Source organism: Canis lupus, chromosome 5 (assembly GCF_003254725.2).
Source record: "Canis lupus dingo isolate Sandy chromosome 5, ASM325472v2, whole genome shotgun sequence".
Taxonomy (NCBI): Eukaryota; Metazoa; Chordata; class Mammalia; order Carnivora; family Canidae; genus Canis; species Canis lupus.
The window spans coordinates 45,016,511-45,030,632 of record NC_064247.1 but is presented as its reverse complement, the minus strand read 5'-3'; the positions used below and the strand labels follow the sequence as shown (position 1 = coordinate 45,030,632).

The 14,122-nt window shown below is 38.9% G+C and overlaps 1 protein-coding gene across 6 annotated transcripts in view; it reads left to right on the top strand.

Annotated features, from left to right (window-relative positions):
• Positions 1-14,122, top strand: part of DNAJC6 (DnaJ heat shock protein family (Hsp40) member C6) — a 138,866-nt gene that overhangs the window by 101,427 nt on the left and 23,317 nt on the right. For all 6 annotated transcript variants that reach the window (XM_025427990.3, XM_025427989.3, XM_049110340.1 and 3 more), the window contains 5 exons: positions 5,252-5,374; positions 9,865-9,998; positions 10,499-10,693; positions 11,601-11,718; positions 13,225-13,304. In XM_025427990.3, the coding sequence (XP_025283775.3) occupies positions 5,252-5,374; positions 9,865-9,998; positions 10,499-10,693; positions 11,601-11,718; positions 13,225-13,304 (650 nt within the window). The remainder of the gene's footprint in view (positions 1-5,251; positions 5,375-9,864; positions 9,999-10,498; positions 10,694-11,600; positions 11,719-13,224; positions 13,305-14,122) is intronic.

Below are 14,122 nucleotides of genomic sequence, written 5' to 3'. Positions count from 1 at the left end.
AATAAAAATTACCGATGTTGACAGGAGAGTCCTGGAGACCAGTGAGATGCATTATCTGAACCAGATGTTCCTAATCTCAGTTAAAGAAATCCAGGTCCACTGTATATTCAGATCCATGGATGAGCTTCAGAGAGTTTAACCATCTCTTTCCTTCCTTCCTTCCTTCCTTCCTTCCTTCCTTCCTTCCTTCCTTCCTTCCTTCCTTCCTTCCTTCCTTCCTTTTTTTCTTTTTTTTTTTAGTGATAAACTATACATGCCAGGAACATACACCATCTTAAGCATTGGTCAGAATACAGTTCGGTGACATTGAATACATTCACAATACTGTGTAACCATCACCATTGTCTATACTCAACCTTTTCCATCATCTCTCAAATAAACACTGTACCTATTCACTCTGTGGGTGCAGGTATACTGGTTTACTCTGCACAGGTTTAGAACTGCTCAGAATATCAGGAACCACTGCTTTACACATTTCTCAGCATTGCTGTTGGCAGGAAGTGGAAAACTGGATGAATGGCTACTAAGTTTAACCTGGTACTGAAGTTCTTACATTCTGATAGCGCTCCAGTGCCCCTTTGAGCATCCTTTTTCCTCTGTTCAAGTGGAAGGAAAGTATGCTGAAGGAACCCTGTTAGGGGCATAGAAAAATTAAACCCAGTGGTTCCTTTAAGACCTTTCTTCATTTTGACTGTTTCTAAACTACATGATCTTATAGGATTTCTTCCCCTTGGAGAACAAATTGATTTTGGGGGGAATATGCTATCAACTTGAACATCTTAAAGGTCAGTCTTCTATTTGTTTCTTTATTTCTTTTCCTTTTCCTTCCAGAGCTCACCAAAGAGGTCACCATAGCTCCCAGTTGTTTGGCTTTGGTTCACTGGTGGGTGAGAAGGGTTGGCTATAGAGGAGTGACTTTACAGCTAACACAGCTAAGGATGGGGCAAAATGAGGTAGGAAAAAAAAAAAACCCTGGCCTAGAAGCCGGAGGACCAGTGATCCCCACACTCTAGTTCTGCAGGCTTCAATGAATTATCTTAATCTTAGAAAATATAGCCATCACTTGAAGCCATAACCACCCCACAAGTATAAGATGGAATTACAGTCAACAACCAACCATCAGATAGTGTGATAGGATAGAAAGTACATGACTCTTACTATTTTTTTTTATTGATATGAAATTATAGCATATACACAAATTTTAAACTTTAAAAATCACCCTAGGTTCACATCTCAACTGTTTTCTTCCTGGTTAAATCACTTCACTTCACCCAAGGTACTGTTTTCTCCTGTATAAAATGGGGCTGACAATACCAAAATCTACGTTGCAAATACTTAGAGAAGTTTTTTTCTGTAGGTTTGCTGTAAGGGATAAACTTGATAGCAGTGTCTGTCCTATGGAAAACAGTTGGTAATGGGTAGTTAATGATTAATGTTAGTAATAATAAAATGCCACATTAAATGATTGACTGAAATACCTTGTTTTCCAAAAATGATGTAGCAGATTCTTAAAATCCTGGATATGGCTCTTGAGTCTGATTCTCTCTAGTGCCGTCTGCTCTTATGCTCAGCAAGTGGGATGCTTCTGCCATTTTATCTCATGCTTGGGGTGATGGAGAGATGAAAACGGAATGGCATCCAGCCCTGGTGCTGTTTTGGCTTCTTTCCCCACTGGGTGGTATCATGGCAGCCTGTAATCCATATGGCGTTTTCTGATGCTTAGTGGCTCTGGGAGATGTTTAGAGACTGGAGATAGCATTGTGAAGTGTCACATACCCAAGGATTGTGCTTATTGCATGAACCTGTGAGACCCAGGGAGCTGCAAAAATAACTTGCAGTGAATTGCAATTCCTTAAAATTTTTTGTTTTGTTTTGTTTTGTTTATGCCTTAGTGGTTTCCTTCCCTTTTATACAGAGTACATGCTTTAAAAAAATTCTAATTGTATGTTTGCTTAATGGTGTATAATTATGTATCAAGTAAATATGTAATTATGGAGTACTTTAAATTAATATTATTTACTTGATTGATTTAATGATTCTGGAGCTTTTAGCCTATTGTGCTAAGAACAATTTAGCTGAGACTCATTGCAGATATTGACATTTAAAGTGTTTGTATGGTTGACAGCTTCTACGAGGTTTAAAAATACTGCATGGAAAAACAGTTTATTCATACTTTTACATGATTGCAACCTAAAACAACAACAAAATTGATTCACCTGTTCCTTCCCTGAGATATTGTACATGTAGACAAATCTTAGTACAAGAAGGAGTTGCCAAATGGGGTTCAATCCTTTGTTACTTCACTCATTCATTCACTCTGCAAATATCTTCTGAGCACCTGCCATTCAGCTAACATACGGACATGACTCTGGGGTTACAAAATGAATAAGTTATCGTGTCTCTTCTCATGGGGCTTAGTGTCTAGAGGGGGAGACAAATGTAAAGAGTTAATTTGAGTACAGTTGGACAATAAGCTGGCACTCTCTGTGCTTATGCTGTGCTACTTAATTCTCCTAACAGTCTTGTAAATGCCCACTTTAACTTTACATACGAGAGATTTTAGGCTCTGAAAGATCAGTAACTTGACTAATGTGAATCTGGTTATAAGCGGTGAAGCAAAGGTGAAAACCCCCAGCCCATGGGTTCAACCATGTTGCTCTACTGATAAAATTTTAATAGATGAAAATGGACAAGAGCATGGGTACGAAGAACTAAGTTAAGATTTCTGCCTGTGGGTGTTAGAGAAACTGTGAGAAACAAAAGAGCACTTAAACTTGGGTTTTAATGGATGAATACAAATTTACCAAAGGAAGATAAAACATTGCGGATAAGAACCAGTTTGTACAAATGTACACTTTGCAATTTCTCTGATGGTAAAATAAAATTTATCTTCCCAGCTATTCTTTTTTAAAAAAGATCAATATATAATTTCCATCCCTTAAGAACACATCAGTTAGGCATCCATTTTGAGGTAAAGAATGGGCCAGAAACAGCCCTGATTCATGTTGGGTAAAAAGAGCAAGTTGATACGGAGTTTAAGCTGACAGAAGCCCAGTGGTGGGTCACCCTGGATTGTTTGGTAGCTATGTCAAGCATTTCAACTACTTTGTTTAATAAACCACACCTGTCATTGCTGAAAGGCATAGGGAAGTGAGTACCTGAAAAGTACCTGAAAGATCCCCTGCCATTTCTCTATAATCATCTTGTAGAGAAATGTTACCAATTAAGCTAAAATATTGGGCTTTCTTGACAACCCCAGAGAGAGAAACTCCATGTCTTTGCTTTTAGATGTCAGCTCTACAGAGACCACACAGCATTTCCCATTTATATTTTGACTATTGATTATCTGGTTACCAGAAAAAGGCAACCAAATAGATTGCTCCTGCCTCTCTCCCCACTGTTAAACATTAGGAATTTGAGACACTTGGGTTTTCTTAGGCCAGTGGTGTTAGTGTTGCAGAGTATTTTCTGGTAACACCATCCATATAAAACCTAGTCTTTCTTCAGAATTCCCTACCTCAGCAAATGGCACCTGCCATCCTTTTATCCAGCCATTCCAGGCTGGAAATCTGGGAGCCGTCCTTCATTCTTTCTCCCTCATCTCATAAGTACATCTTTCCACACTTACTCACTGCCCCCATACAATCAGTCTCCAAAACATATGAACAAATAATTCCACTTCATCTCTAATTCTTGAATCCATCAAGTCTTTTTGCACCCCACTGCCACTCATCTAGCCCAAGCCACCATCATCCCTGACTTGGACTCTTCAGTGGCCTCCTGACTACTCTTCCTGGCTACTCTCATATCATCCACATCCAGTCTCCATATTGGATCCTAAGAGATCTTTGGAAAATATAGATGAGAGTCACTCTCCTTCTTAAATATTCTCCCAGCTTCTAACAAGACCTTGTATGATCTGGCCCTTCAGTCTACATTCTTGCCAAACAGGGTTTCATTCATTTTATTCAAACAAGGCTGGCTTCATCTGAACTCAGAGCTTTGCATTGGCAGTTACCTGATAAATAATGATAATAACAGTTAACATTCCTTAATCACTTTGTGTGTGTCAGATACTGAGCTGAGCCTTTAAAATATATCCTTATGTACTAACTACACCCTATGAGGCAGGAGGTACCACTCACCACATTTATGAAGGAAGAAAGGACTAAAAGAGGTCACCAAGTTTGCCCACGTCTAACCTTCTCTTTATTTTTATTACCCAAATTAGTAAATATCTAATCATTTAGAGTTCATGCCCAATATTTTGAGCAAATGCTAATCTTTACCAGTATACTGTTGTCTCACAATGATTTATATTCAGAAGATCTGGGTTGCGCTGCTGGTACTGACTGGCAGTATGACTTTAGACAAGACAGCCTCTGAGAGTCAGTTTTCTCATCTGTAGAATGGGGAGCACATTAATACCTGACTTTTATGATTGTGTATAGTTCAGAGTCAAACATAATTCCAGGAACATAGTCAATGCTCTGTAATGAGTTCAATGAACACATGTGTTAGATGAATGAAAATACTAAATATTACCCCCAGGAGTTGTGAGTTCCCTCATTAAGGCAGGAAGAAATTAGCGCTCCAAGCAAGGGTACCTTTGGCTCACTCTGCAACTCTTTTCATGTTCTCATGAGAACTGGTATAAAATTAGGGATAATCCAGAATTTATAAGGTAATACTATAATTAAATATCTAATAGGCACGTCAAAACATTTTATACATAATAGAAATGAAATGCAATCTCATAGAATTTTTAAAAATCCAAATATGTAGTTTAAATGGTCTTTTTCTTAGAGAGAGAAAGAGAGTGTGCCTGCGGGTAAGGGATTGGGAGGGGGAGGGGGCAGAAGGAGAGGGAGAGAGAGAAGCTTAAGCAGACTCTGTGCTGAGTGCAGAGCCCAATGCAGGCTTGATCTCACGACCCTAAGAGCATGACCTGAGCAGAAATCAAGAGTCGGTCACTTAACCAACTGAGGCACCCAGGAGCCCCTTAATGGTCTATTTTTATTTAAAACATACTTTAATATGCGTTCTTATATCTTTACTAGAATGGAATTTTTTAATTAAGAAATTGCTATATTAAACAACTCTTTTTTCTGTGTTTGGACCCTGTTCCCATCTCTTCCTGTCTATATTAAAAGAGAATATGGTATCATATTTCAGAAGTTGTTTGGTGCGACAGCTCCTTATGAAGAGGAGTTGCTTGGGGAATTCATTTCCTTTTGCTCTGTTTCCTTAGGTGTCAGAGTGCAGTTGGCCCATCAGGCAGGCCCCCAGTCTGCACAACCTTTTTGCTGTGTGTCGGAATATGTATAATTGGCTACTCCAGAATCCCAAAAATGTCTGTGTTGTCCACTGCTTGGTGAGTAACCTTTATTGTTGTTGTTGTCTTTTGTGCTAGTTAGGTTTGGTTTGGACAAATACAGCTGGCTCTATAGAGAATGGTGGAGAGGTAACATTTAAGCTAAATAAGCATTTATTGAATCCCTACTTAGGATATAAAAAATGAGGGAGGAATTTATTATTCTTGCCTTAAAGCTTGAGAGAGGCAGATATATACATAAAATTATAGGGTCTCTAGAATGTGCTAAGTATTATAAAAGAAGTAGAAACAAGGACTATGGGTACATAGGCAAAAATACCATTGAATCCTGTGTGAATAAAATTGATAATCACATTGGAATTTTTTGTGCTTGAATAAAAATGAAAAATAAGAAGACCTCTATGCCCTTGTACGTGGTCACATAGATTGACTGTATTTTATCACAATTCCTAGTGAGACTGATGACTTTTCAGATCACTGACTTAAGAGTCCTTTTCCCCAATTCTTCTCTGGTAGCCTATTACCTACTGTTTAAAACTCAACTTCTGGTAAAATCTCTGACTCTATGGACATTCCCATTGACTATCTATCTCAGTGGCATCATCATAATCTGGTGATCTGCCTGTTTCTCCACTAGACTGTAAGCAGGCAAAAACTGTGTCTTCTTTACCTTTTCACCCCGAGTATGAGTATGAAAGGTTTGAAAAAATGATTGAATACATGAACAAATGAACACACAAATGGAATCTGAGTATAAATACTGTAACTATTCATTGCTTTTATAAACTTCAGGGTGTATTTTTTTTTTTTTTTTTTCTCTATGATTACTTGACAATTTTCTCTCTCCTTCTTGAGAGCCAGTTGGCTAAAAGAGGGAAGAAAGCTAAAGAACATATTTTCTTCTTTCCATCTCACATTCCCAAACTCTTGGCAACAAAAGAAAAACACTTGGTGTTCATAGGAGTTTAATGCAGAAGGCCAAAGTGTTTTCCTTTGGAGACACAACATATTGTACAATGGAACAGATTACTTTCGGAGACTAAGCAGGCGTTAGGCACCTTGGTGATTTTCTCTTCACTCAAGAGCTTTCTAAAAGGTCAGAGAGCCAAAGTCTGACAGCCTTGTAAGGGGAGATGGATCAAGAGAGACCTGAGGCTTCCCATTCTTCAGATACAATCATGAAGAATAAAAAGCCAACAAAGAAGAAAAAAGCAGACAAAGGATTATGACACCATGGGCTGCTCTCTGGCTCACTGAAAAAAGATACACATGAGTCAGACATCTGCACCAAGTCTTTTTTTTTTTTTTAATTTTTTTTTTTTTTATTATTTATGATAGTCACACAGAGAGAGAGAGAGAGGCAGAGACATAGGCAGAGGAAGAAACAGGCTCCATGCACCGGTAGCCTGACATGGGATTCGATCCCGGGTCTCCAGGATCGCGCCCTGGGCCAAAGGCAGGCGCCAAACCGCTGCGCCACCCAGGGATCCCCTGCACCAAGTCTTTGGGAAATGGAATTGGAGCTGGAAGTGAGAGCTTTTATTTTTATCATATATATTTATTAAAAATAATTAGCATATATTAATCTTTCAGTAAAAAATTGATTAGACTTTTTAAAAGGACTTGTGTGGTAGATAAAAAGAGGGGACACATATCCACGAGCCATGAATCAGTTAAGAGTATCAGGAAGGCTAAATCTAAAAGGAATAAAGATTTAAAATGTCTTTAAAAAAACTGTCCTTGGAATATGGACAATAACAAATGCTTGAAGCACATGGTATAATCTTAACCCTTTTATTCTGTTTTCTCTATCAGGGGAACAAATGTCAGGCTAGGAAAGGAGTAACAATGATCATAAAGGCACAGCTGGTAGGTAGTGAGATATGAAAAGAACCTCACAGTACTGAAAAATAATTCACTCTCTAGACTTAAATTCTGTGACAGAATGCTGAGAGCCCTTGGAAAAGCAATCATGGACTCTTTATGTAACATGAAGAAACAGGAAATAGAGGTGCCAGGCAAACAAAGACAGCAGAGTTTTTCCAAAAGATAGAGGAGGTTGATCCTGGGAAGTTACAGGCTGGTGAACTTGATGGCAATTCAAGGCAAAATTCTAATATAAATCTTTGTACAGATGATTTTAAACTCTTAGGAAAAAGAAGTCCTCATTGCTTCCTTATGAACACACATGTCAAAACAACTGAACTTTTGCAACAAGACCAATTGATTAGTAAGGACAGTTTATTCGATTCCTGCAAGATATTTCCCAATTTCTTATCAAGATAGAGAAATTTGGGCTAGGTTGTTATACATTTAGTTGGATTGTGGCTCAGTATCTGCTTCCAAAGGTAGGTGATTAATGGATCAGCATCCTTCCAGGAGAAGGTTACATTTGGTTGCTTTTTTAATTAAAAATGTTGATGATGGGACGCCTGGGTGGCTCAGTGGTTAAGCATCTGCTTTCAGCTCAGGGCATGATCCTGGAGTCCTGGGATCAAGTCCCAAATCGGGCTCACTGCATGGAACCTGCTTTTCCCTCTGCCTATGTCTCTGCCTCTCTCTCTCTCTCTTTGTGTCTCTCATGAATAAATAAATAAAATCTTTAAAAAAATGATGATGATGTGAAGATCAAGCTTACTAATTTTCTCAGAACTGGGAGGGTCATGTAATGAATCTGGATTTTAAAAGCCATTGCAGGTTGATTATTTAAAAGAAGCTAACAATGTGAAATTAAACACAGAATAAATGTGAAGTCCTGAATCTTGTTGTAAAAGATTAAATATATTTGTCTCTTAGCTTAACACATCATTTAAAAAAGAACTAGGGGTTTTAGTGGATAGGAAGATCATTAAGAGCTGATGGTGTGACTTAGCTGCATATAAACTAGTTTGGCCTGAGGTTATGTTCGTAAAAGCATAGTGTCCAGAGTAAGAAAGATATTTCTTCTCCTCTCTAATTTGGTTGGAATGTATCTCATATCTTGTATTTCACATCTGGGTAGCACATTTAAGGTTGTTGTTTTAAAACGAATCTGTTCAGAGAAAGTTCGCCAAATGATGTCTCTAAAAATGCAATGTCAAATGGGAAAGAATCAAAGGAACCGTGTATTATTTGGGGTTCTTTAGGGAAACAGCCAACATATAATGTGTTTATTATAGGAATTAATTGGCTCACGCACTTGTGAAGGATGAGAAGTCCCACAATTTTTTGCTCTTTGCAAGAGAACCAAAAAAGCTGGTGATGTAATTCAGTTTGAGTCCTGGGTCAGTTCTGATGTCCTAGGGAAGAAGATAGACATCTCTAGTTCAAGAAGATAGAAAATTCGCCCTTCCTTCACTTTTTGGTTCTGTTCAGTCCTCAACAGTTTAAATGATGCCCACTCACATTGATGAGTGTGTATCTTTTTTTTTGAAAAAATTATTGCTTTATTCATGAGAGACACACACACACACACACAGAGAGAGAGAGAGAGAGAGAGAGAGAGACATAGGCAGAGGGAGAAGGAGGCTCCCTCCGGGGAGCTCAATGCAGAACTCGATCCCAGAACCCTGGGATCATGCCCTGAGCCAAAGGCAGACACTCAACCACTGAACCACCCAGGCATCCCTGAGGGTGTATCTTTTTTTACTCAGTCTACTGAATCAAATGCTAATCTCTTTTAGAAACACCCTCGTAGTCACATCTAGAAATAACATTTTTACCAGCTATCTGAGCATCCCTTAGCCCAGTCAAGTTGACACAGAAGATTAGCCATCACAGATTGTTTTTAACCTGGAAAATAGAAGAGCTGGTGGAAAGGGAGGGTATTTCAGATATGTGAAAGGCTTTCCCAGGGAGAAAGAAGTAGGTTTACTTTTTCCTGACAGAAGGAAGAATGAGGATCACTGAGTAGAATAGACTTCAACTCAACTTACTCAAGATAAAGAACTTTATCCTGAATAAGGATAACTTTATAAGATGGACTAGGCTTCTTCCAAGTAGCAGCAAGCTCCATGTCACTTAAAATATTCTAGAAGAGCCTGGGTCACCATCTGTCAGGAATGTAACTGTGTATGTTTCTCCATTGAATGTGGTTGAATCATACAAAGCTTCTTTATTTTCTATGATATTTTCTAGGAACATACCTTGGGTGAAATATATACATAGCATATTCCAGAAAGCAGTATTTACCTAATCTGTGAACTCTACCTCCGGCCTGTCACCAAGAGACCTCAACTACTAGTTCTGACCCTACAGGTCCAAAGCTACTTTGAAGATTAAATTGTTTTTCAGTCAATCTATGTGAATCAAATTTATGTTGCTTGGTTTCTTAGGTTAGCAGAGAGTTAATTTCACCCTAAGAATAACTCTTTCTTGCCACTTTGTGATTTGAAGACCTGGGACAGAGTTTGGTTTTTCAAGTGCATACTTTTGAACTGAAAATCATTCTATTAAGTGATTTTCTCTTTTAACCTCCAGTACAGCCGTTCTCGGTGGTGAGTGGCTGATTGGCTCATGTTTGTGACAGGTTTACGTATCTTCCTTGGCAGGATGGACGGGCAGCATCGTCAATTCTGGTTGGTGCTATGTTCATTTTCTGTAATCTCTACTCTACTCCTGGCCCAGCTGTGCGATTGTTATATGCAAAGCGACCCGGAATTGGGCTGTCGCCATCTCACAGGAGGTAAAGTAAGCTAGATGCAGGGTAGGGACAAATGTCTTCAACAAGTATTGTGCCCTTAGAAAAAGGAATTGACCTTATTATATTCTGTTAGTCACAGTTTCTTCTTTTAAATAACTTCTCCTTACTTTTTTTGGATTAAAAGTGCTTCTGATGATAAATTCTAAAATTTTTCCAGAGCCAGCCTTTAGCTGATAAACTGAATCTGGTCGATCAAATAGGAACAGAGGTGCAAATATCGAGCTAGTATAAGACTCCCATAAGCTTTTTCATTTAATAAATACCCCTTTATCAGTTCTTTGGGGGGACATATAGCGATGTTGCCAGCTGAAAGCTTTCCTAAATTTTTGGCCACATCCTCTTTTGGTAGTTAACGTTTAAGGAAATTACACAGTAAATTGTTATTATAAGTTAGTCATTTATAAGAACAGACTTCATGGCAAAGATTGCTTCTTTTCTTCTGGTGTACTGGGCACTAACAGAATGTGAATCTTATGTTTCAGATATCTGGGCTATATGTGTGACCTCCTAGCAGACAAACCCTATCGCCCTCACTTCAAACCTCTCACTATTAAGTCCATCACTGTCAGTCCAGTTCCTTTTTTTAACAAACAGAGAAATGGATGTCGTCCTTACTGTGATGTATTGATTGGAGAAACTAAAATATATACAACCTGTGCAGATTTTGAACGAATGAAGTAAGTCATGATACTTTTCTTCACTTCTTGTAAATTGCTCAATTCCTGTGTAAGTTGGATCATATTCTTCCTGTGAGAACTACATTACTGTGACATGGCTGGTACTAAAAAAAAAAAAAAAAAGTTAAGCGTAGGTTGTAATTACAGAAAAGCACAACTAAATAGAGCGATGCTATAGCTCCCTCTCAAATGGAGATACCAGCTAAGGGACTGACATGAGCTGTAATGAGGATGAAGACAGTAATGGGGACAGAGGACCTGCACATTTAAGAAAGAGGTGACCTTGATGAGATTTGGTGAGGATGAGGGAAGAATCAGGGATGAATGAAGTTTCTGAGTGAGCAAGTAGGTAGACAGTGATGTAATTAAAGACGTTATAGAATCCACAAATAAAAAGCAGGTGCCAGTGGCAGGTGGCTGAAGGGGTAGTGTGGAGAGAAGCAAGTGGATGGTAACATAAAATGAAGTTAGTTTGGAATAGATTGAATTTGGGGATTGGTATCCAAGATCCTCATAGACCATGGCATTGCAATTTCTATACTGATCTGAGTTGGATATTTTTGTTCCCTCTGTCCCTGCTTTTACTATTAATTTAAGTTAGGAAATGACAAATACATCAGGGCTAGGTATATTTGAGGGTTATGAGAGCTGCAAAGTAGGGATGGCTGTCAATTTATCTGGAAATCCAGATAGGACAGAGATAGAGAGGACCTAGCATTAGACCCATACAATCCCACAACAGAACCAGTTTGCACCCATGGCTGTACTCCTGACTCTGCTCAGATAAGAAATGGTTCTTGGGTCCAGGCTTGGAAAACAGGTCCTTGGCCAGAGCCACAGAGGATTATACCTATGTGATTATACAAGATTAGACTCTTTCAATGTATATTTGTGTCTCTGTTTAAAGAGAATATCGTGTCCAAGATGGAAAAATCTTTATTCCCTTGAGCATCACTGTGCAAGGAGACGTGGTTGTTTCCATGTATCACTTGAGGTCAACCATCGGGAGCCGGCTACAGGCTAAGGTATGGTTTCAGGAAGAATCATGGCATAAATTCTTCTGAGCCTTTAATAAGACTATTTTATTTTATTTTATTATTTAAAGTAAGCTCTATGCCGAGTGTGGAGCTTGAACCCCAAGATCAAGAGTCACGTGCCTTACCGGCTGATCTAGCCAGGCATCCCTTAGTATAAGGAATATTTTAGAGTCTTTTCTCTGCATCACTTTGAGTTTGAATGATTTACAGTTTTAGTATTAGAAAGAGTCTTTAAAGATTACTTATGCCCATTTCCCTGATTTTATAGGCAGTGAGACTCAGAGAGGTTGTGATTTGTCTGGTTTTTGGCATGATAACTTTGCCAGAAGCTGACAGCCCTAGAACTTCTAGCAAACCTTTCTCTTTAGAAGCTTGTGCCCTTTTTATAGTGTTCCATCTGGATCAGTGTGAGAGGAGATATTTCTGTTAAGGATGTGGGGTTAAGTAATTATATTTTTTCAATTTTTTTATTACAATAAGATTCACATAACATAAAATTCACTTTTAGTGTATATAGTACAATTATGTTTAGCATTTTTAAAAGGTTATGCAGCACTACTATATAATTCCAGAACATCTTTGTCATCCCAAAAAGGAACTCTATACTTATTAGTGGCCACTGCTCAATCCCCTCTTCCATCCTCTGAGCAAACACTAATCTACTTTCTGTTTCTATAGATTTGCCTATTTTGGACATTTCATATAAATGGAATTATACAATATGTGGTCCTTTGTGACTGGCTTCTTTCACTTAGCAGAATGTTTCTGAAATTCATCCATGTTGTATCATGTATTAGTGCTTCATTCCTTTATATGGCCAATTAATATTCCATTATGGCTATATCACCTTTCATTAATCTCTTCATTAGTTGATAGACATTTGGGTCTTGCCTCTTTTTGGATATTATGATTAATTTTATAAGTAATTGTATTTTAATTCATCAAATATTTGCTAAATGCATGCTTTGTGCCAGTTATTGCCTTAGGAGTTTAGGACAAACAAGAATAAGACTGGGTTCCTGCCCTTAGGGAGCTCAGCCTAGCAGGAGAAATTCACCACATGTCCGAATATCCATGATCACAGTAGAGATAGGATGAGATGCTATAGTGGGAATGATTCATTTTAGCCAGTGGTGGCTACAGAAAGGCTACAGAGAGGATATGACCTTGTAAGGTGGCCCTTGAAGGTTGAGTTCATCAGGTTGGAGCAGAGGCATCCTGGGTAGAAGGAATGGAATGAGCCAAAGTATGGCAATGTGCAGCAACATGGGACATTAGGGGAAGAGGAAATGGCTTACCAAAGCAGAGCTCGTGGAAAAGAGGCTGGAAATGACTCTAAGCTATTTCTAAATGGGAAGGTTATTTAGTATTTATAGTAAACAAAGGCTCAAATGTCAAAACAGTTGAAGGTGCACAGCTCCCCAAAATACAATCTTTTGATCCAGTTCCCTTTTCACTGGCTGATTGTAATATGCTTCTCTCATGTATTTTTAGGTGACCAACACCCAGATATTCCAGCTTCAGTTTCATACTGGATTCATACCACTGGAAACCACAGTTTTAAAGTTCACCAAGTGAGTTCTGCATGGATGGAACACCCCTTTCAATACAAGCAGCTGTGAAATGCTGGGAGCCAAGTGCCCAAGGCTCATTGGCTCTTTGCTGCAGCATCCCCTGGAATCCTGTGGTACAAGACTGTTAAGAGTATAGCTTAGCAGCACAGAGAGCCTGGCTGCATTTGGAACTTGCAATTGGGTATAATTTGTTTTGAACAATAATGGATCAAAGACTTCAAATAGAAAGGACTGAAGGATCATATGAGGGAACAAGACTGGACAAAGTGGAAACAAAGTATCAATACCATTACCCTTTGCATCTGTATATCCCTTTGTGTTTCTCAACAGGGATGGCAGTTTAATCTGTGGTATGATATGAGCAATGACCCTTAAGACAGGATGCCAGGCCATAGCACTGAAGCAGGGTAACCTTCTATCCCAGATGGTGAACCTTAGTTGCATTATTATGGTGTGGTCCAGGGAGCTCAGAGGGATGGCTGAAGCCAGGGAGATAGGATGAGGGTAGGGGTAGACATTCAGGAGCTCAGGGTGGCAGCTGGGGCCTATTTCATTAAGTTGACAATTGATTTGGCCTTGCCCATGCATACTGCGTGGATCTATCAGCCCTCCTTCTAGAATGCTTTATTTCTTTCCTTTTTTTTTTTTTTTTTAAAGATTTTATTTATTTATTGATGAGAGACACTCACAGAGAGAGGCAGAGACATAGGCAGAGGGAGATGCAGGCTCCTTGCAGGGAGCCCGATGTGAGACTCGATCCTAGGACCCCAGGATCACGCCCTGGGCCAAAGGGAGATGCTCAACTGCTTAGCCACCCA